At 40.9% G+C, this 24,762-nt stretch overlaps 1 protein-coding gene across 2 annotated transcripts in view; it reads right to left on the minus strand.

The window, feature by feature from the left end:
- LGI1 (leucine rich glioma inactivated 1) overlaps window positions 1-18,582 on the minus strand; it is a 36,348-nt gene extending 17,766 nt beyond the window's left edge. The window contains exons 1-4 of one of the 2 annotated variants that reach the window (XM_072131029.1): window positions 18,000-18,581; window positions 17,739-17,810; window positions 2,291-2,362; window positions 1,517-1,588 (exon numbers count right to left, since the gene is read on the minus strand). In XM_072131029.1, the coding sequence (XP_071987130.1) occupies window positions 1,517-1,588; window positions 2,291-2,362; window positions 17,739-17,810; window positions 18,000-18,199 (416 nt within the window). In that variant the 5' untranslated portion in view covers window positions 18,200-18,581. Of the gene's footprint in view, window positions 1-1,516; window positions 1,589-2,290; window positions 2,363-17,738; window positions 17,811-17,999 lie in introns of both variants that reach the window. The other variant, XM_072131030.1, reaches the window with a different exon arrangement.
- Window positions 18,583-24,762: the final 6,180 nt, after the last annotated feature.

Here is a 24,762-nt window from a genome sequence, read left to right on the forward strand (position 1 = left end):
AAATCAGAGATTATACTGTAGATTATTCAGGTCTTGGGGACAGGCTGCGGATGATGCAGGTTATATGGCAGTAAGTTACACACTGTTATGGCTCAGGATATACCTAGACTTTGTATCTCACACACGAAAAAAACATTTGCAGTGAAATCATAACCCATAAAGGAGAAGGTTTTTTTGTATGAAATCACCGTAGGGGTTTGCTATGACCCTGGAAAACTCAATGGGGGCCATGGAAGTGGTGGTATAAAAAAAAAGTACTTACTCTTTTCCAACTTCTAATAAACGAGTTGTCCTGGTACTTCCATTCTTCGGCTACTGCCCTGAAGTTCTGGCAAGTCGTACGACCTACTTCAACCAATGAATGGCCTCCTGTGACCAAGGGATTTCACATGCCCTGACTAGGGGACGTGATATCTTCTTATTTGTTCCTAGGTCTGAGGGGGCCATTCATTAGCCGGGTGGGTCCCATTACTCTGATGGAATTTCCAGCAGGCAAGGCTAAAAAAACGGAAGTACCAGGAGTAAGGTAAATAAGCTTTGTTATCTTACCTGGCATCAAAGGAAGAGCGTAGGGCTCGGCCGACCCCTCCATCTACTACTCCCTTTGCCTTATGCCTCCTCGCAATACAGTACTTCATGTTATGTGACCAGGGTGATGTCATCTAAGGTCCTTTACCCAGTGACATTTGCACATTCTACCACATGTATGCATTTGATTACATGAAATCATAGCATGCCTCCATGGACTTCTACTCCTCCCTATCCTCTATAGCGGCATGCAGTGGTTTCATGGGATCAGATACATATATGGGGTACACTTTCCAAATTTTATTAGATAAAGGATCTTCGATGACATCACTCTGGGCACATGACATGAAGCATTCAATGATGTAAGAAAACTCTCTCCCAATCTTCTAGAAGGGCACTGTGTAAAACATTTGACTCATAATAATAAGTAAAAAGAGCTGTATATGTCTATAGTTATCGGCAGACAGTCCCTAAGTACTAGTTCCATATAGTAGCAGGTCCTAGTAGTGACACCTGTAAATCAGGAAGAAAGAGACAGGGCAATTCAGGTAAAATGTAATATGCAGGACTCAATGTCATTGGACTCTGCTCAGGTCAGTTTTCAAGCTGATTTTTTTTAACATTGCAGCCATAGAATGGAACCTTTTAGGGATAAGGGCAAAGCTTTTCAATAATACATTTTTTTACAAAGTATTTATTTTGGGTGAGTTAATTTAAATGGCAGATTCTTTTTAAGAAAGGCTTTTTATTATATTTTTAATTTTTTAATGTTATTTTTGTATGTATTTTGTTTCTTAATTTAGCAACGACATTTGTGTTTACCTTTTGCTCTTCTCACAGCTCCGGATGAGGGAACAGTTTGGATTATGTGTCAGATTATTATTTTTTTTAACTAAAACATCTGGACTTCTCCACTAAAACAACACCAAAAATAGTGCACCGGATATCAGATTCAATAACACACAGCATAGTATTTCAATATACTTACAAGTGAATCAAAGACTTTAACCCACGGAACGCATTTCTCGAAATTGATTTTATTTTGTTGTTTTCTATGAACCTGAAAAGACAAAGAAAAAATCAAATATATGGCAAGACTTGGACATGGGGCCTTTTTTGCCTTAAGTGCAATGTTCCCTTCACACAAAGACATTTACAGTAATGGCTTTATGAATTGATGGTTCATTAATTGTGGCACTAAAGGATAATAGGAAAAGCCCAGGGAACACTTATCCTCCAGGTCCGATCAATAGTCACCCCCACCCCCATCCCATTACCATCCCTTGCACTGCACACACAACCTCATATAAATTGAAAACAAATAGATGTAAACTTTGTTCAGATCAACAAACCTTAATGTATGTGATGAATAAAACATGTGTAAGTACTATAGAGGCTCAAAATTAAAGTGAATCATGGTGGCACCGTAGTGGGGTATACGAACATGCAAGGGAACCAGTTACCATGCGTCATGATAGAAATTCACCAATATCAATACAGCATAACTGAAATCAGAGCACCAGAGTCATTTATATATGTGACAAGACATATGAAGGAAGGATATAGAAGCAGGAGCACATCCACAACGGGTCATCTTTCCAAAAAATTTAGATTTTTTTTATTACAAGTTATATGGAGAATTTAGCTCCATATAAAATTTAAAGAGCTGTAACAAATAAGATATGAAACGTGGATGTAATCCTGCTGTTCACTCAGTTTCTATGAGTTATAATGACAGCAATGGGTTGGTGCTTATACTTACAAGTACTCTAGGTGAGGAAGACCAGTAAATGCATCATCACTGATTGCATCAAAAGTGTTTGAGGTGAACAGTCTGCGTAAGTATAACACATACAATTAGGACAAGGAAGAGAAAGTGGTGTGTTTAATAATGAAATCAAAATTAATTTTGCTAAAACGTTGGAGTATATCGTCACACAAATGAGTTAAAGGGAAGGTCATGTTAATAGCAGGTATTAGAATGTGTGTTATGTCTTTCAAGAATGGGGGATATTTGGCAAATGCAATCTCATTTTTGGCTACGGCACTGTTGCTATCCAGATTACATGATATTGATGTCATATAATAACTGTTTCACAATAAAATACAATTATGCCTGAATCTGATTCTGAATCGTATAGCCTCTGCTATGCTGCTAACACTTTTGACAGCATTCTGAATCATTTCAGTAGTTTATAATAGTTTATTTTACATAACCAGGCTCCCTGCCACCAGTAAGTGGTGAGACCCAGTGTGCCTGTTTTAGTCTCCTTTCCTACAAACTCTTCCAACTCCCTCCAGTGTTATGTGCATTGAGCAGACAGGGCTGGGAGGGGATAGTATGGAAGAGAGGATGAATACATAAGGAGACACAGACATAAAGACACACAGACTGCAGCTGCCCCTCCCCCCTGGACTTATCACACAGTGCTGGCAGGGAGATAGATAATGTGACATAAACTTTTATAAACCACTAAAATTATTCAGAATGCTGACAAAGGCATTTTTTAAATCATCATAACATAGGTTATTGGAACCTGTCACCAGCTAAAAATGACTTTCTTGGTTACAGATGTGCTTTAAAAAATGCACCAATATAAATACAGCTCTGCACAACTTTCTTGATATGTAGAGTAAAACACATGTGGTTCACAAATGTGTTTTACCTCATCAGCTGCCATTCCTTTGATCTCAGCTGTCCATGACCAATCAACCTTTCAGGACCTTAATATTGTAATCATAAAGTCCTGGAAGGTAGATTGGTCACGGAAAGTTAAAAGCACATGACCCTCCATCTCCTTGTATGGACAGAAAAGGCTGCAGATAAGGTAAAAACATTTTTGAACCGGGGGACTTTACTTTAATTTTCATAGGTGGTAAATTACTTAATATTCCACCCCCACACATTATACAAAACTGGAAGTAAAGAGGCCAAACCCTTTAAGGTATAATTTAAACTAGCAATGGCGTAACTTGAAGTTGATGGACCCCAGTGCAAAGTCTGTGTTAGGCCCCCAAATATAATATATGGTTTATAGTACTAGTCTCCTCATATTGGTAAGTGACACCTTATGGGCCCCCTAAGCCTCTTGGGCCCATTTGCTACTGCACCCTCTGCACCCCCTCAAGTTACCCTGTAAAAATAAGGCACCATTTATTTCATTATTTTGGAGCAGTAGGGAGCTAATCTGTACCCGGTATAGTTCTTAAGGCTTTCCATTTGCTTGCCATACAGAGTGTACATATTGTAACATACTATAAGTTTATTGTATTCAGGGAGCACTAAGCTAGGGCACAGTACTATAGGTCTGTAATACAGCATCAGATGGAACATAGCACTAATGATTTCATATGGAGTCAACAATCCACCATACAAAGTTACAGTGTAACCCCATAAACTCACAACTGTAATCCTGACCTGTGCTCAGGTCAAAGGATATAACCAGAAATTGGAAGGCAAGCACTCTAAACTATGAGTAGAGAAATGTATTCAGCTAAAAATAAGAATTTCCATTGGTAATTCAGTATTCAATGTTTCCAAACAATTAAAAATCAAAATTGTTGATATCATCTAGTAGGATACTAGTAGGAGATTATGTTCCATCTTCTAAGACCCGAATCACCAGAGATTGTGGCCCTATCTTCCTATAGAGATGTGGACCGCCATATAGTACATGTGCTGTGTGCCGCCATATAGTACACCAATGCTTACTATACAGTAATCAATCTACAAGGGGCTTGTACATTATTCCCTTCCTAGGCTATGTGATCAGAAGCTTTCTCAGATGAGGAGCATAAATTTTGAGATACAGTAAGTACAAGAACCAACGTAACTCAGCATTAGTAAAATATTATAAATATTTGCATAAATTATGGAAAATAATAAATAAACAGAAAGAATCCTTGTTTCTGTTTTCTTATGTTAATATAGTTATCTCCAGGTGGCGCTCTTGCTATTGGCATACATAGAACCTCTCAACAACTCCCGAAAACTACAGGCTGCACTACATGGGATGGCAGCAATAACATTTTTGCATAACGCAAATGGAATAGAAATTGATAACACTTCTATTTCTCAGTGGGATTAGCTGCTAATGTGATGTCCATGAGAGTGTAAATCAAACGGATGAGATGCAATGTGTTTCGGCCAGGACAGGACTCAACAATAAGAGGCTACATTGATCTACTAAATGCCCAAAAAATATAGAAACCATGTAATACCACAGAGGGAAACCACAGCTTCTGCTTAATAAACACATAAAGTTTTACAAAGTTTTGCAACATACACTTTTTTTTAACTCTCCGTTACCATGTGTGTAGGTGTCCAACTGTCAATAGGTTAGTACTGCCGATCCCTGACCTTTACACATGCAGCAGGTCACTGCTAGGGTCAGTCAGTGACGTGTCATCTGTATAGAGGTCACTGCTGAGGCCAGAATACTACATTACAAAGAATTTGACTCAAAGTTGGAAAACCCCTTTAAAATATGAGAGGGGGTGTGACTGCCAAGATGGGTTGGACATCCATGTAGACTTCCATAACAAGGAGGAGGTGGGGGCCCATTCTCACAAACTGATGGAGCGACTGATTGAAAATGCATTCTGCCAGTCCTTCGGATTAGTGAGAACGTGACCTCCTTTCTCATGATTGTTGGGGGTCCCAGCAGTCCAAACTCCAACTTTTAGATTGTTATTATCAATGTTGGTGTCAAAGGTTAACAATCAAACAACAATCATCGGGTTTAACCAAAAATGCTACAACCCCTTTAACAGCAAGATTAAAGAAGAAATATGTATTGTATGAACTCTCCCTCTGGCAGTTCCAGTCACTGTTGGTAGGGGGCATCAGTTTGCAAAAAATATGTTTTTAGATACGTTTTTAGATATGGAGTAGCAATCCTCTTCCCTTTCCTTTTATAATACAAAATAATGTGGCAGCAATTATCATGACATATGGTCAATTATGTCACATAGAGAAATTACCCAGTTTTAGATCTGCACGGACAAAGGCTGGAATGGATCCTGATATGAATAAAATTGGACTTGAAGGGGAGTAACAAGCAGCACATAACTGGAGATCATTGGACCCAATAGAAGAGATGGTCCTGATGCCCACCCTACAACTATGTACAACATACGGACAACCATGTGTATGTAATGTTATCAATGAGGACAATACATTGTTATACGTGAAATGACATATCCTCTTGTTCTACTAGCCCTTTGTGACTGGTACTCAGTTGGGCCTGGTCTTCAATGGTCATAAATTCATGGGGTTTGCTTATTAGATGGTAACGGTTTGATACATATGGTTTAAAGGGATTTCCACTTTAACGGGGGAAAGGTAAGTAATTGATATTGTTTGAATAATGAAAAGTTATACAAATTACTAATATACTTTCTGTATCAATTCCTTGTGGTTTTCTAGATCTCTGCTTGCTGTAATTCTATGGAAAGCTTCATTGTTTATTTGCAGTGGACAGAAATCTGACCATGGACACACAGGTGCACAGCTCGTTAGTATCATAGAGGGTGCGGTCACACGTCGCGTTTAACGCATGCATTTAAAAACACATTGCAATAGCTGAAGAATGATTTACCTAATTAAACAACAGTTAACAGGTGTGTTTACAAAACACAACCATAAATGCATTGTTAGCGCATGCTTAACATCGCGGGTAACACATGTGTTTGTTAATGCAATGTTAACACAAGTGTTAACATTTGCGCTTTGTAAACGCAATTGTTAACAGCTGTTTAATTAGGCAAATCACTCTTCAGCTATTCCAATGCATTTTTTAACGCATGCGGTAAATGCAACGTGTGACCGCACCCAGAGAGTAATCAGAGCTGTGCGACCATGGTCAGATTTCTGTCCACTGCAAATAGAATGACAGCAAGCAGAGATCTAGAAAACCGTGAGGAATTGATATAGAAAGCATATTTGAAAATTGTAGTATTTTTCATCATACAAACAATAACATTAATTTAAGCAAATTGTTTATATTGTTAGTGTAGTGAGTACAATTATACAATTTTCCAATATATTCTCTGTATGTAATTCCTCACAGAGTGGCTTCTAGCCAGTTGCTATGTATCAGCTGAAGTTTATTCTAGCCTACCCGTGTTATCACTACTGTACATTATAATCCTCGCTACACTGTAAACAGACATTATAGGAGGAGGGCTGCTGTGTGTAGCAGGGATCTTCAGCTTCTGTCCAGGTCCAGCATATACATATAAGGCAGTCATGTCATATGAGCAAAAATGGGATACATTTAATAATTGTATCTTTTCATGCTATATTTGATTGACCTTGATCTTGGTTGAAGTAAAATCATAGACTGGCCTTTGGTCTCTGCCTGACAGGACAAACAACAAGGAAACTTTGAATTTAACAAATATATCTACCGACGTAAGCATTTGTAAATTTACTCAATACACATTAAAAAAAAGTTGAAGCAATTATGTCATAGATGGATCTTAAGGGAAAAAATCTCTTTTATGCATTTCCATGGTAACAGACTACAAACTCTGTGTAGTCTGAACAAGACCTCTATCATTTCTGTATGTTCTCTACTTCTGGCTGACGTACAGGTAGGGGCGTAATGATGCGTGTGTACGGAGGAGTCCGTCAGACTGTGGCTCTATTCGGAAATTAATACATTTTTTGCATGTGAGACACCCCCCTCCCCCTCTGCTCCCTTAGCACTGCCCTCTGCCTACTGTAATCTTACACAGCAGGAAGGGGAAAATGCTTCTGTACAGTGTAACAGCCTGTGCAGCTACAGTATGGGGGGGTTCTAATAACACCCCCCCCACACACACACACACACACACACACACACACACCCGAGCCCTTCTAGCCTCATTAGCATAATGTTAAAAGTTCAATTTAAAAGGAAAGAGGCCACAGATAACAAATATAAGAAGATTTCCACAGTCACGGTGCCTGGATCTATGAGTAATGTCCCTGGTTTATCATGTTTGACTTTGATGGTAGATTTCCTTTGGAACAGATTGAAGTCATCTAGACAGTTTGGTCACTATGGATGCCCTACCTGGCAGTGACGACCTATTATTTCAATGAGGTCAAGGACCTAGCTATATTGGGTGTAGAGGGCCTGAAGCTTTATTGAACCAAAGGCTATCAATATGGTAAGATGTGGCCCTATTGTACTGAATGTTTACATTGGGGGCCGCAAAGGTCATGTTCTGCTTCTGTGTCCTGGTTGCTGGACACATTTTCTTGGCAATTAAGAATCTTAGATAACATTGGCCACATTTTATTCATCTTTATGCTGATGATACCCAACTATATACTTCTGCACGTAACATCAACCTGGGCCTAATTCAGAACACAAGTGACTGTCTCTCTGCTGTCTCTACCATCTTGTCCTATCTCTTCTTGAAACTTGGTCTTTCTAAGGCTACATTCACACTGCTGTTGCCCGGCATACCGTAGCACGGCGGGCACACGGCAGTGCCGAGGGAGTACGGAGTGGTACGGTGCCACATATGTGCGGCACCATACCGCTTCTGTTGGGCGCCGTGAGTCCCTAGCGATGTATGGGGGACATATATCGGCTGAATATACGTCGGCCGTATATACGCCCTCCATACGTTCATGTGAACATAGCCTAAAACTGAACTTCTTGCCTTCCACCATCCACTAACAGAGTCTATCCTAACCTCTCCATCTCAGTCTGTGGGGTCACCATAACCCTGAAGCAGCAGGCCCGCTGTCTGGGGGTTGTGCTTGACTACGACCTCTCTTATGTACCACATATTCAATCTCTTGCTCGCTCTTGCATCTCAGACACATCTCTAGAATCCACACATTTCTCACAAGCGAAACCTGTAAAATGGTAATTGTTGCGCTCTGTAATGTACTATTTTATATGTGTATGTCCCCCATGTTTTGTAAAGCGCTACGGAATATGATGGTGCTATATAAATAAAGATTATAGATTATTTCAGCACGGTTCATATTTTTTTATATATCTTTCTTCATGATGTCTTGTTATTGGAAGGGAATGTATGTATATATATATATATATATATATATATATATATATATATATATACATCCCAAGGATCTAGGACATGTGTAGCAATCCCCTGCTCTCACTGCTGCACAGTCTCTTCACGCTGTGCTGTCTAATCACCTCGGCAGCTGCCTAGCAACAGTCTCTAAATGTTAGGAAATTTACAGCACAATCGAGATGTTATCCTGAAGCCACAACATGCAGAGATTTACTTCTGACTGCGTCCGGAGCTGCAGGTTCCCTGCACTTATATCATTAAGAAATAAAGTATTTAAAAGAATATGAATCATCTTTATAGAGAAAGAGCAGATGAGATGTAGCACAGCGTGGAATTTATCGCTCGTCTAGTAATGGGGAGCGGTTACCCATTGTGTTACCAAGAATTTGAAAATGGAACAAATAAATTACCTAGGTTTTTAATTAAAGGCATATATCACCTGACCACAGGAAAGTGGATAAATGTCTGACCAACATGGAAGGAAGGGGGGAGTAAGAGCTAAGTCTCTCTGTACAACCTGGGAATTTTGAGATCAGCTCGTCCATTAAATTGTCCTGGAAGTCTTAAAATGGATCTATCCTCACACTGCTGTACTCTTAGCTCTCTGCACTGAGAGGGTCCACAACCACACCCTAAGCTCAGAGAAATAGCTATAGCAAGCTTCTAGTTAAATACTACAGCTATCACAGAGCTAATGAGAGAAGATTTTAGTGCAGAGAGCTAAGAACACGGCTGGGTTAGGACATTTTCCCAGTGCACTTCTTCAACCCGAGAATTTAATTCTATTTTGGACACTCCTGCTTTTACTAACATACAACCAACATGTCCATTCAGCTATAACATAATCAAGGGTATAGGCTGTAACCCAGTGAGTAGCACAGTTGTGCAATTTTATGCAAATTTACTCCTATTCCCGAAGGCCATGATAACGTAGGATACACTGTAACATACAATAGACAGCTATTGTGTGAAGTCAGAAGGCACACAATTGTTACACGATTCTGACAAGGTCGTGTTCAAGACTTTTCTGAATCAATAATAGATATTCAACGCTGTGGTTGCATTGTAAAAGTTACATGAATGATTAATTGTGTGCCCGCAACGGAACGTTCACATCACTTTGCCTTAATATCTATATATCGCAACTATATACTGTAGTAGAATTTTAAAAGTAACTTTAGTTTTGAGGGATTTACTCCATCAAGTAAAGCAGCTTCTCTGTTTCTTTTTTCTGCCTCTCTCTCCTGTAGTGAGCAATCTAAAAGCCTTTAGACAAATATGGAGGCTAAAGAATGATTCTTTCTTTATGTGGTAAATATTTTTCCTTTATGATCAGACATTGTATTACATTCCTTTATCTCTCAGCTGTCAGTGGATACAGGACAGAAACCTGATTTACACAAATGTTTTAAAGAGGACCTGTCATGGCGACACCCACAGGTTCTTTAGTGTCCCAAATCACCATTTAGAAAACATTAGTAAAAAACATTAATACTTACTGGGACACATTTACTTACCCGGTCCTGTCGCGATCCCCGAGGTGCATCGTCCGACTAAGGATGAACTCTGCCGCGAATCACTAAGATTGTGCGCCCAATATCCTGCATCTGTCGCTTCGCCGCTCAGGTACGCCGGAGTTTACCTTCTTCTTCCCGGTGTATGTGAGTGCATTGTCTTGCGACACAATTAAAATTTTTAATCCTGTGCCAAATCAGTCGGGTTGTCCGATGGTCATGCCCCTGATTTGTGTAGCGTGAAATATGTCGCCATTGTGCCAAAATCCGATCGCATGCTCCAAAAACCCATGTTAAATGGCACGCAAATCAGAAATAGTCAGGAAAGCCAACGGAAATGCGGTCCGCGATTCTGGTTCTTCCCAGCTTCATCACGGCTTCACTGCACATGTGCCGGGGTTACAGCGCTTGTGCACGATAGATGGCTTCAATAAGCCTCAACGGACTCAACTCTAGGTAAGTATTGAGGGTTTTTCTTTTATATAGCGCCCATAGAGAGACTTGTTAATGGGCGATTTGGGACACCACCAGTCCATGAGAACCTGTGGGTTTTTTAGTGTCACAAATGACACTTGACAGGAAGTGAGACAGAGAGAAAGGAAGAAGACAGGAACATATTTCTTTAATGAAGTTTACTATATTCAAATGCACTTTCATTTATAAATGTTTTTCCAAAGGACAATGGGGCACAGTTACTAAGAACAGTGCAAACTGCACTAAATGCAATTTGTCTATGTAGTGTGCAGGGGGCACCAGATTCAGGATTTCTGGCGCACATTCTTCATGAATCTGTCGCCCCCTGCACCGCCCTGACAGAGCGCACCACTTTTTTTAGTGTACCTCTAACATGGGGTGTGCAACACACTTCTGTCGGACTTTGCATGTTAAATCTGGCGCACAATCCGACTGAGCACCAGAACGCCCCCTAATTTATGTTGCATGAAGAATAGTGCAGCGGCACCACCAAAGGGTTGCGTGCGACACAAATGTGGCGCAGACCCTTCTTAAACACCGTCAGAAGTAAAAATAGAAACGGTGCGGGCACAGTCAGTCTTGAATCGATCAATATGTCACGGCTAGGAAGGTAGTGGGGAGGTGAGGGTATGGCAGCAATCACTGTGGTCGTGTTTCAGCTTCGGAGAGCAGTCCAAGCGTCCAAATGTATATAAAGAAGAAGGAAGCAGCACTCACCAGTATCGTGAAAATATTCTTCTTTATTCACAGCAAGTGGTACACAGGGAGGCACGCAGTGCCGCTAAGTCAGCTGACTTAGCTGACTTAGTGGCACTGCGTGCCTCCCTGTGTACAACTTGAGTGAATAAAGAAGAATATTTTCACGGTACTGGTGAGTGCTGCTTCCTTCTTCTTTATATACCTTCTTAAACACCTGTGCAAGCCGTTTGCTCTCGAAAGAATGAGCAAAATCCGACGGAAAACTGGCGCGCGGAGCTTAGTAAATGTGCCCCAATGTTCCTATACACTACCTTCCTTTTTACATAATGTACAACTTCCAGAATTTTACTATAAATATCATGTATATGATGATTATTTTTATTATTATTGTTATTATTGTTGCTGTGTAATGTTTGCTACAATGTTATTTCTGTTCATATCTATTTATTTATTTCTATTCATATCTATTTTTAGGGTTTTTTTCTACCTTCCCCTCTCTCTCTCTATACATACACACGTCACATTTTGTTGCCATATGACAACCCTCTGCCCTGACCTCGACTCTGGTCATCACTGTAGCCATGAGCAACTAAACAAAATACTCTTTGACATGATTTAAATACATGGATGTTCGGGAGTTGTGGACATCCACATGTCAGCACATTATTCACCGATAGACAGATGAGACCCATTTGTTTCCACCTTATAAACTACAATGCAAAAACAAACAGGATTATCACTTATCAAGAGATAATCATGAAATTATCATTACTAGGCAACTTTAGTATCATAACTTTGCAGAAAAGTGTCACAACCAAAGTTAAAGGACATCTAACACCAGGATGAAAGACTGTATGCAAATGAGCCTGAGGTGCTCCAGGCTCAATAAACACCTATGGATCCTGGAGCCCATCAGGCTTATTTGCATACAGTCATTTTTTTGACAACAGAGGCCTGCATTCATTTGGTGGCACTTGTGTGTAAACATGGCATGTGTAAAGGGGGTCTCCAGCTTCCAAACTTTGAAAGCCTATCCTTATTGAAAGCTAATAATACCAGAGTCATGGAGGTTTGGCTCTACACAGTCCTTCTGATTAGCTGCTTAACCCCTTATCACCGACGCTAGTTTTTCAGCTCAATGACCAGACTCGATTTTTCAAATCTGACAAGTCTCACGATAATTGTCTCATCAATTGTCTCAAGTCTCATCCGATCGCTTATTTAAGCCTTTACACTGCAATACACTTGTATTGCAGTGTATAGTGTAAGTAACTGAGCATGCTGCGCATGCTCAGTTACTTACAGCCGGGTCCTGCCAGGAAGGCAGAACCCGGCGGGGAGAGAAGCCGACAGCCTCGGGTCACTCGTCGGGACCCGGGGCAGCAGCAGGAGGGATCGGATCCCCCGGTAAGCACACCGGGGGGGTCCGATCCACGGGGGACACACTCGCACGCCGCGGTCATGCTTGACCGCGGCGTGTAAGGGGTTAAACACCCGGGATCAGAGTTTTTCCGATCCCGGGTGTTAGTGCCAGGTCTGGGCTGTGATATCACAGCCCGACACCGGCACTATACTGACCCGATGTCCCGAAATCTTCTTCTGACGCGGCGCCGTAGAAAGGCGTACGCGTCAGAAGAAGTACCCTAAATGACCGCCGTAAAAACCCGATAGGGCGGTCATTAAGGGGTTAAAGGGCCACACTACTCATTCATGTGCTGCATCCTCCTCTACATACTGTCTACATCTTGTATTAGCAATTGTACAGGGTATTGTAGCTTTGTCCTATCTACTTAAGCACTTTTCTTTCGTGTCAGTGGAAATGAAGCATAAAATTGATTACAAGGAGGTTTAATTCACTCCTTTTTTATAGCATTTTTATAGTGGCTGTGCCATAAATATCATTTTTAAGCTACAATTGTAATTTTGTACTTCTTTAAAGAACCAGGGATATTCACTCATAGATCAAGGCACATTGACTGTGGTTATTCTCTTTTATTTGTTATTTACGGTCTCCTTCTTTTTAAAATCAACTTTTACAATTATGTGAATGAGCCCAAAGCGCTCTGGTGGTGTTTCCGGAGCTCTTCTGTGCTGTCTTTTCACAGATTGTTACAATGAGCAGAGTAGATCCCCCTTTCCCCCGGCACTTTCTACTGCTGCTGGATTACGCAGGCAGAAGGAGGAGGGAGAGAGCAGGGGGAGGAGATACATAGACTGCTCCTTGTAACAGGCTACGAAGACTCAGCACTGAGGTCCTCTGGAAACACCCAGCAGAGCCCCTCTGTCTCGTAATTTTAAAAGTTCATTTTAGAATGAAAAATAGACATGGGTAATAAATATAAGAAGATTACCAGAGCCATGGTGCCTGGATTTATGAGTAAGTATGAGAACAGAGAGAGAAGAACAACTGTGTATAGGTCAAAGTGGAACACTACAGCTAAGCTTCTATTTATTTAAATATTTCTTAATCAAGCAAATCTACCATCAAAATGAAGCATGGATAAGCAAGGGACACTTACTCATAGATCCAGTCACCGTGACTGTGGTAATCTTCATATATATCTGTATCCACAGTCTCTTTCTTTGTAAAAGCAACTTTTAAAATTACGCTAATGAGTTACATGGGCTCTGGGGGGGCTTTACCAGAACCCCTGCGTGCTGTGTCTTCGCAAGCTGTTACTCTTTGAGGGAGTAGAACTCTTGCACAGTGTAACAGCCTGTGAAGCTACAGAATGGAGGGGCTCTGGTAACGCCCCAGGAGCCCTACTGACTCATTAGCATAATTTTAACAGATATAAGAAGATTAACACAGTCACGGTGCCTGGATCTATCCTGGAGTAGGTGCCCCTGGTTTATCACAATGGATTTTGATAGTAAATATGTTCTTCAGATGAGTCCGGGTAGATGATACTGCAGCTGTAGGGAATCCATGGGTTAGATTTATGAAGACCTGAAAGTTTATTATTTTTTTAATTTAATTGATCTCAGTATTTTTCCTCAAGTATCAGTCTATAATTGCGGTAAAGTGATGTTAGTATATCCTGGAGCCTTCCAACATGCAATTTACTCATCCACTTAAAATGCATTATCTCTTTCCAATCAGTTCCATGTGTAGAGATTCTCTCTTGTAGATGGAATAAAAGGCTGACATCAGCAGAAGCCTCTTATGTACAGTCTGCTGAACTTCCTGGTATCGTAATGATGGAAATACAGATGTAAAGGTTATGAAAGGCCAATGTACTTATAAGAAAATGGTCATTTGGGGAATCAAAGACAATGGGGGCCATTTACACGGGGGGCGTCCACAACAAGTTATATTTAGGGCCAGTCTAGTCATGTCACATAGGGTGTCAATATAACGCTATATTATTGAATAAGGCATCCAAAACTGCCCCATCATATATCATACAAGAGATCATGTATAATACGGGCATATATACAGGAGCAATAAAGCTCTTATTTTAATGGCCAGATAAATAAAGGGGACACGGTACCCAGGGAAGGATCCAGGACTAGGCATACCCAGGCAAGTGCCAGGCCCAGAGCTGCTGGGGGGCCCACATAAGGCTGTATATAAGGAAACCATGGGGTTGTGGGGGGCTGTATCTAATTAATCCATAGGGGGTGAGGGGGCTCTATATAAAATACCCATGAGGGGGATGTATATAAAATAACCATTAGGGGGGCTGTTTGGTATGATTACCTATGGAATATTTAAGGGAACAGAAGATTGTTTTAGTCTATGAATTTTTAATGCCTCCTCGTAAGTTTACTGCAAAGGGGCCCACTTAGGCTCTGTCGCCCAGGGGCCTACTGAAACCTGGAGCCGACCCTGACAGTACTCCCTGGAAAAATAATTGTTGTGGACATACACAATGCCTGCCATAATAACTGCTATTAGTCTTTTTATAGAGTCACTATCTTCCTAACCACTGTGAACCATACTTTGGTATGTGGTTGCCCCATTTAAGTGTTAGTTTGACTGCAACAACTTCTACCATTGAAATAAAAAATAATAAATCAGGGGCATTTACTCATAGACCCAGGCACCGTGACTCTGGTAATCTTCTTATTATTTGTTATCCTTCCTTCCAAAATCAACTTTTAAAATTATCCCAAGGAGTCAGAAGGGCTCATGGGGTTTTACCAAAGCCCCTCCATTCTGTAGCTTCAAAGAGGCGCAGAACTCCCTTTTCATTTCTTATGTGATATCGCTAAAGTTTTAACAAAGGCATAGTTTACAATGGGGCAGATTTATCAAGCTGTCTAAAAGTAAGAATGTTCCCATGGCAACCAATTACAGCTCCCCTTTAAAATATTAATGAGCAGTAGTAAAATGAAAGCTGACCTGCAATTGGTTGCCATGGGCAACAGCTTGATAAATCTGCCCCAATATCTTCATTTCCATGCTTAGTATAACAGAGAAAATAGATTTTTTTCCTAATAAAATCGTTAATGGCCTATCCTTGTCCACAAATCTTGCTAAGCACTCCGAGATCTTATAAACTTTATGACAAAGTTGTACAAAACAGTGGGGCTTATTTACTAAGGGTCCCGCGAATCGTACTTTCGTCAGCTTTTAGAAATTATCCGGATTTGCGCCGCTCTGACAGCTATTTAGAAGGGGATTGTGTCGCACGCGATCAGATTTTGGAGCAATTGCGCTGACTTTCATGCGACATTAATGGGGGGCGGGCAGTCGGACGATCCGACTGATTCGGACTGAGCGCGAGCCTTAACTTTAAAATTGTGCTGAAAGACATGTACTCACATTCACCAGGGAAGAAGGTGAACTCCGGCGGACGTGAGCGGGGAAGCGACACATGTAGGATAGCTTGCGCACAATCTTTGTTCATTCTAGTTGGACAATGCACAGCGGGGACCGCGCAGGACCGGGTAAGTAAATGTGTCCCCTGGGTCCGTTGGACCTTGGTAATCTGCCCCATTCCCCTTGTACTAATACTAGCCCTGATCATCACCATGGACATCGCCCAGTCAGCTGCTATAGAAATAAATGGAGCTCCGGGGTCAAATGATGCTGAATGAAATATGAATAAAGCACAAGCCCCGGCACTCACACACTACGTCAGCTTGTCTCTATTTTGCGTTACGTATTACAGTAACATATCTGTAGGACCTATGTAACGCAAAATAAAGACCAGCTGACAGAGTATGTGAGAGTCGGGGCTTTTGGTTTAGCCATCTACCTGCAACAGTCGGTCCTCCATATACTGTATATCACAATATCCATAAATGTATACCTACAACTCTAAAACTCTACGTCAAGGAAGACAAAATAAAGTCATTTTAGAAAACAACACTCAGAAGGGATCCGATCCGTCTATCTCCTGATATATATTTTGCAGCAGCTTTTCTATTCCTTTGTATTGTACTATTCCTCTGTTATTCCTCTTTAAAATGTCTGAATAAATTGACATATAGGAGTGACTAACTGGGAGTGTATCTGTACATGTCAGACTATGTAAAGACACACCTCTTTGACAATAGGGGATGGTAACCCCCACTTCTCAATTTATCATTCAATTTATTTTAGGAGGAATAACAGAGGGAGTTATGAAACAGGATCCTCAGATCCTTGCTATTTATTGAAGAATACAATAAAAAGGCAATGAAAATTTTCAGCTTTATGCTGCTCCCTAAAGGTACAATTGCTGGACTGTCTCCTCCTATGGTTTGTATCAATGTACATATTTTGATGCAGCATTATATCCCATAAACACACAGGCAGCATGTGAAATTATTCATGATAATCTCTATACATCCTGTAATCTGGTTGCCAAACGACAAGACCTATGTATACACCAGCTCACTATATCATGGGTCAGGCAAAATTGGAAGTTGTCACGGGCATCTATAAAGAATGACATTGTAAACATATAGAGCGTATATATATATATATATATATAATCATATATATATCATATATATATATCAATGGGGTCCATAATGACATTTCCATTCTTTTTTGGATGATTGTAAAGGAGTATGTCAAGCGACAATACAGGGAACTAGTCATTTCATCTTAAGCACCAGAATTATACATTGATGCCCATGTTTCTTGACTCTGAAATAGTATATAAATGGTCACGATTCTGTTGTTGATGTACAGCGACTATATTGTCGCCGGCAGGGAATCTGATGGACATGTACAGGGCACAGCGTCTCCACAGCATGTGTGTTTGCTGCATTGCTCAGACTCTCTCACAATCCCCTGCTAAATACCGAATCCCCCCCAACACCTCCTTCCCAGTCTAGAGATCTGCAGAACACGGTGTAGTCAATGCACTCTATTTAATTATATGTGCCTTCAATTACAGGGGGAGACAAGGTCTTGGTCACTTTGCAGTAGCGCAATTTCCTGCAAACAGGCGAGCGCACATTAAACAGGTGGACAGCATAGGAAGATATATCACAATAATAGAAATACAAATCTATATGTATATAAACCTTGCTTACAAGAGCTGCAGAGATGGGATATGGGAAAAGCTCCCTTCTGGGATTTCTGTAAATTCGGACCTGACAAAGGACCTGCAAAAAGAAGACATATATAGACGTATCATGTAAAACAGCAGACGTGGTGAGAAATAAAATCCTATAGAAGATCCTATAGAAGATATCATCTGGTCAAATACACGCAGCCTAATGCAATACACATGAGAGCATCCATAGTATACATAGCACCTAATACAGTAAGAAGGAAATGCTTACAGCCCTTACAGTGAGATAACATCAGGAAGGAAGGTGCGAGGAATGGTCTTGGCATTTTCACATAAGGCATTGTCTTTGGTACAGGTGCACCAGGTTGGGCATTTTGACTTGCTGGGTTTTCTCCCTTCAATCTCATTGATCAATAGAAGAACAACTGCAACGCAATAGAACAGAGCAAATCTTCTATGTAGCCTGGTGCCATTCCCCATCCTCCAGGTAATTTCTGAATGCAGCCAGTAAGACGGATATCCCAAACCATGAACAGCAGCTGTGGTCTTTTGTAAGGCCAACGCAAGGGTCTCAGCTGGCCCCCCTTAGGCTGTCCTCTTCTTCTCAGCCGCTGGGTTGCTTTATCTGTATGCAGTGTGTGTATGTGTGTGTGTGTGCAGAGGATAGACTAGTGCTGTGCTCCGAGATGGGGAATATCCCACTGCCTGGCAATAAGGGCGAGAACAAGGGATACATGCATTGCCATGTAAATATCAAGCTCGCACAGCAGTAGAATGCCAAGTGATGTCATTTAGAAAATGCACAGCCTGCTGCTTTCAAAGGGAGGCCCTTTCCTTGGAAACCAAAAATAGTACAGCATTATGTCTTGCTGGGGCTTCGAGGAGGGGAGGGAATTTATCATTTTCACTGGATCCTTCCAGTGTCAAATCCTATGGGGACAGTGTTTCCTATATAACAGCAATAGCCAAGGCTTGGATGCACAAGTTACCCTGACAGGGGGCTCATCACTATGCAGCCTCCGAGCCGACAAGACAACCAGATGCCTTTATTGACAGAAGACAAGCAAACGCTTTTAGTAAATTGCTGGTATAAGATATTAGCTGCAAGGCATTTACCTTTCCTCTGCAAATGGAAGCGTACGCCTTGTTTCTTACACAGCTGGTCGATTTGTTGCAGAGAGATGCACAATTTAAGACAGCGTGGTAAATAATGAGTTAAATTAATTAGGGTTGACGTTTTTAGTTAGGGGTAAAGATATATATATATATACGTTCTATTGCATTCCATCTAAATATCTGTACACAAGACGAGGTCATTGCTTAATTTACTACTCTCTATTTTTTATTTATTATTCTTTGTTTTATTTATTACTTTGTTTTATTACTTCATTTATGACGTTTATTTATTTATCGCTTTATTTTTATTTATTACTTGGGTTCTTTCCTGTATATTACATACCGGGAACATCTTCTGCATCAGTCTCTTTCCTCGATAGAATCTAGTTATACATCCAGTCATTGTGGGGTAGAAACATACAGACTCCATGCGGATATTTTCCTGGTCTTAATCGAACACAGAACCCCGGGGTGTTTTAACCATACCTCCCTTAGTTAAAGGGTTTTTAGGGCATTTAAAGGAATTTAAATTGCCTCTTTAATAGTGCGCCGTCCTTCGCATAGATGATTAACACATGATATGGTATGGAACATCTGCTGGTGAACTTTTCCACACTAAAGATTGATCAGGAAGGAGACAGCCCCTTCTGAAGTGTAGCATCCATCCTAACGGCTCCTAAACTATGGACAGGGCTGTCTACTTTCAACTCACTCCTATGCGTAGCAATGCCTCTCTCGTTAGCTGATGGTTGAGGTAGCCCAATATCAGACCCCCACCAGTCACCCACCATCCAACGAATAGGTTATTTGTTAGAGCTAAAATACACCCTTTACTGCTATTTATCCAATCCCCCGTATAGATTAAATGAAAATCTCAAGGCCTCCCGACTCTTGAAATCCGGGAAGATAAGGATTTAGCTGCTGATCAAATCAATGCATTTGCACTTTAAGCCGAGCGTATTGTGTCGGTGCCTCATTCGGCCAACAACTACAACATCTCATGCAGCAGTGGATTATAATAAAGGCAGCTCAGGGCCACCAAAACCTCCCACCAATTTTTAAACTGACCAGGACCTTTACCCATGAAATCCTCATAATCTGTTCCTGCTCTCAATATACATGCACACAAGAGCCATTTCAGGACCTTCTAAGGTCCTCCAACGGTCCTGAAACAGAAGCTTGAAAGCAGGCAGAAGGGACACGTCCTCCAATCTCCAAGAAGCTGATTCTAGTACAATACGTAGGAAGTGATTCCAGACTTGCAGGGGCTATAACATTCATACAGCCCAGGGCCCATGGGAGTCTTATTCCACCCCTGATCTCATGAGTTATATCCTCCAATGTTTGAGGTTCCTTACTTTCCCTTTTAGCATTGCAATCTATAGCAGCCATGTTGCTGCGTGATTTAGTCTCCTATTAGGCTCCTGTCTCCTTAGGATATAAAGTCTCCCCACTTCATTGCACACAATGTGGTTCTCTATTCTATTAATCTTTTACTGCAAATGACACTAATTAGTTGAGAGAAAATCACTAATTATTACTGTACACCTGGGCTCCTAGGAACACCATAGAGGTAAGCTGAGAAACGTCAAAACATTGCTCATTGGGTTTTGGCTAAGCAACCACATGAGGCCTTCTTTGTATATAAGATAAAAAATTATCAGAATCAACTTTCCAACTAGATCTATTTTTAGTAAAATCTGATCAATAATGCAATCATGTGATTCAGAGATGACAATGTGACTTATGCCAAATGGCTTTGCGCCATCTCTGCTGGCATCACAGGGACAATCTGGCTCTGATCAAACTGAGATTTAGAGTTTTCGGAATTGGATGCGTAGGATAATCTGCTGAATGCTATAGACCAGTGATGGCTAACCTATGGCACTGGTGCCAGAGTTGGCACTCAGAGCCCTTTCTGTGGGCACTCAGGCCATCACCAGAGATGACTCCAGGTATCTTCCTGCAGTCCCAGACAGCCCAGGACTTGCTGTGCACAGAGCTATTTTAAAGTGACAGTGCTATCTGGGACTACTGGAGGAGTGGGAAGAGGCGGACAGATCTGGATTATCATTGTAGCTCCAGCCCCGGCCCTGACAATTCTTCCTGTTTATGGGACCCTGAAGGGAAGCTACAATGATCCTCCAAATTTCTTCTATTTTCTGCTTTATTGGTGTCCTCAGGGGCTGGTATCAATGAAAGATGTGACAGAGCAGGGAGTATAAATCACAAATTAAATTTCTGTGTTGGCACTTTGCAATAAAAAAGTGGGTCTTAGTTTGGGTACTCAGTCTCTAAAAGGTTCGCCATCACTGCTATAGACTTTTACATTTTGCCTAGGTAGATCCCTGGAAACTAGTCTGTCTTGGAATATTCACGTGTAATTTTTCCAAAGAATCCAGAACTAGATGTATTCACCCAGGTCCAATTTCTGGTGTTGCAGCAGTTGGGTTGGTGTTGAGTTGTCAGATCATGAGACCTGCTGCATCAGAACAAGCAACATCAAGGGCTTCAAGAGAGCACTAATTGGCCTCAAAGGGTCCACTGACCACCTTGTTGGGAGTTCCGGGTCACCGAAAACCCTGGGATGCCAGGATTGGGAGATGGACCACCAATGCGTCTTCCACCATAAAGGGTGGTGGAATTGAAGACCCCAAGACTGAACAGTGGCTTTTCAGAAATGATTCAAATAACCTTAAAAATAAAGAAAAAAAAGAAAACATTAAAAAAAAAGAAAGAGCTATTGTATAGAAGTAGGAAGAATTGGACGGCACTCACCCAAATCCTGTGGCATAAAAAGTTCTTCTTTATTGAAAAGATCAGGACATCACAAACAGGTTACAGCGGGGAGGGAGTGATGCATGGTGCTCAGAGAGAGGCCTAGGTCGCCAGTGGACTGTGTACACTAAGTGGTGGATGGAGGTGCCGCAACCGGCTGTTTTTCTTGCCTGAGAAAAAAAAAAAAAAAAAAAAAAAAAAAAAGAGTTTAATGGAAAACAATTAGAAAAATCAAACAAGCGGAAATGAAAACTTGGCATAACATCGTAGATTCTCTTTTTTTTAAAAACATGTGCATATCAGATGGTGCCTAATGTTTGGGAGGTTTCACGGTTTCTGGCCTTAATTTGAAGGGATATTCACTGGTGTAAAGATTACATAGGAAGACGCAAGTGTAAAGTGATAGAAGGAAATATATTCAGGCGCCAGAAACTTTAAACCATAGATTTACTAAAATGGCCAAGTTCAGAACCACAGTAACAGATGCTACAGCAGCTGGGGATTTCAGATTGTGGCTCTCGGAGGGTGGTCGCTACTATTAACATTGCTCCCCCCTGAGCACACAGGCATCTGATTTCCTAATCACACAATGACCTTGACAGGTTGTAGAATGACCTTGACTATGTCAAAACACTTCTTTCTGGCGGCCGGGTGTGAGGGCGATAGTAAACATTATCTATAACACCATCAGTCTAGAATGATCATACAAAGTTGGAGGAATGGCGGATACATCCTTTCTGCTTCGTTTAATCTTGGTTTCAGGACCTTTGGAGGACCTTCAAAGGATCTTAAATGGCTCTTGTGTATGTGTGTATTCAGAGCAGGAACAGATGTACATGGATTTCATGGGTGATGGTCCCTCTTAGTATAAAATTTGGTGGAAGGTTTGGGTGGCCATGGGTCCCCTTGAAGGCTTGGGCCCCGGACTACTGCCCAAACGCCCTATACTATAATCCGCTACTATTGGCCATATGCCCTATTATTGCATGGGGATGCAACAGAGGGAGCACAGCTCAACTGTATAAGGTTCCAAAATATAGAGGGAGCCTAATCTGGCCTTACAAAGTTTAAAACAAGTTTTTAACATCCTCTTGCTCACAATCCTGACCACCATGGAGTTTCCTATCAGCCTTTCTACTGCTATGGACAACTCTCAGGCCGGCAGCATGTGATCTTGGTCGGTCTGTGAAAGAAAGAATGCATGGCAGGATTTCATGGACCAACCACAGTACAGGGGACGGTACTCTGATCATAGTAGCAATATATGATACATACACGAGTCCCTTCTTCCCGCCTGTTTGACACTGCTGTTTCCTGGGGAAGAAGGGACTCCTTGTATCACATATTACTCTGTATCATATATCACTCTCATCCTTTGCACTCACCCACGCTTCCATGTAATACTCAAGGACCCATAAATAAAAACACCAGTTGTTGGCTACAAGTAAACTAAATCTACAGATGGGTCCACAGAGGAAATCCATTTCATGGAGAAAATTTAGGATTTCTGTTTATCTCGATGGGGATTTATTTTCTGTGTAACCCATTCAGGTTAGGACATGGGGGTAAACTGAGAATTTCTGTAGCACTTCTGATTTTAACTATTGAGGGATTGCATAGAACTCAAAGGGGCAGTTATTATTGGCTTTCCACCAGTTTTTTGGCAGATTTTTTTCTTGCTGAGCCTTATGCACCATATTTATGATGTGTTGGCACCACATTATTGCTGCTCTTACGACAATCATGACTTTATTTTTTTTGGCTGTAAAATTTGGAAGCAGCATTGTAATCGCCACACTTTTCCTGCACTTCTAGATTCCTGACAAACTTCTTTGGCACAATTTTTGATGCACAATTACCAAATTCTATTTCACCTTCATGAATGTGGAGTCAGTCCAGTCCCTTTGCAGTCGGGCCTCAATTCATTTCGCCCTTGTGTCACAATCTAACACCCGTCTAACTGTACAATTGGTGACCCAAAAAAACGGACCTTGCAACACTATTATCAAAATCAAGCATGATAAACTAGGAACATGGTTACACTACCTTGCCTCCCTCCTGCTTCCTCAATACTTCTCCCCTCCATGTACTTGATATAATCTCATGGCAGCAAAGGAAGTTTCAGCACACAGTGGGACAGGGGAAGTGCTCTTGAACAGGGCAACCATCTGTGAGGCTACAAGCACGGAGGGGCTCTGAGAACACCCCAGTTGCAGTATTGTCTTGGGTGACTGGGACAGTTCCAAAAAGTTAAATATATAGGATTGTTAAAGCAAATGGTTTTGATATTACAGTCATGTATTAACATACCTGTGGAACTTCTATCTGCATGATTATGGTCTCTCTCTCGGCTTGGAATGGTCGATATTGAGCATTTTGCTCATCCATATTGCTCCAGTGAAAAGTACATATTAGTAATGTACTTAATATACTCAATATCCGGTCACTGCTTGTATCTATGAATCAATATATATATATATTTGCTGGAAATGTTTGTAATAACATGGATCTCATTAGTTTCCAGTCGAAGTGGCGAAAAACTCTTCTATAAGCTGAGTGCTTTGTCTGTAAAGTCTCTTGGACAGATCTATTGGATCCTCTCCAACTCCATTGCTGTTGAATCTAGAAAGCTATGGGACATCCATGTGCAGCAATGGCAACTGCTGAATTTCCATGAAGGAAGTTCAGTATCAGGGATTCATGTAAACATAACCTTAAAGGTGTCACAAAGGTATAACAAAGTTTGTATGTTAAAGTTTTTTTTAAATATTATAATTTACCACTTTCTATATTAAAACAATAATAGTATACTCTGAAAATTTGATCTGACTACTAGCCTTAATATTGACACTTGCTAAATGGTTACTGCAATTTGGAACACATTTTCTTAATTTTTCAAATCCATTTGCAACATTTGCTACAAAGTGAACTTCAGCAATGAAGTCACATAAATAATATTCTGTGTTCTGACTTTTATGGCCCCGATCCAAAATAGTTGAGCTTGACTCCTTAGTTAAAGCGAACCGTTAAAGTGAAACGTCACTTTTTGTTGGTGACATGCTTCAATAGCCTGTGCTCTGCTGGTTTTAAAAATGTCCTTGTCATCATTCTGAATCATTTCAGTACTTTATAAAACTTTATTTCACTTT

This window comes from Engystomops pustulosus, chromosome 11, assembly GCF_040894005.1.
Source record: "Engystomops pustulosus chromosome 11, aEngPut4.maternal, whole genome shotgun sequence".
Taxonomy (NCBI): domain Eukaryota; kingdom Metazoa; phylum Chordata; class Amphibia; order Anura; family Leptodactylidae; genus Engystomops; species Engystomops pustulosus.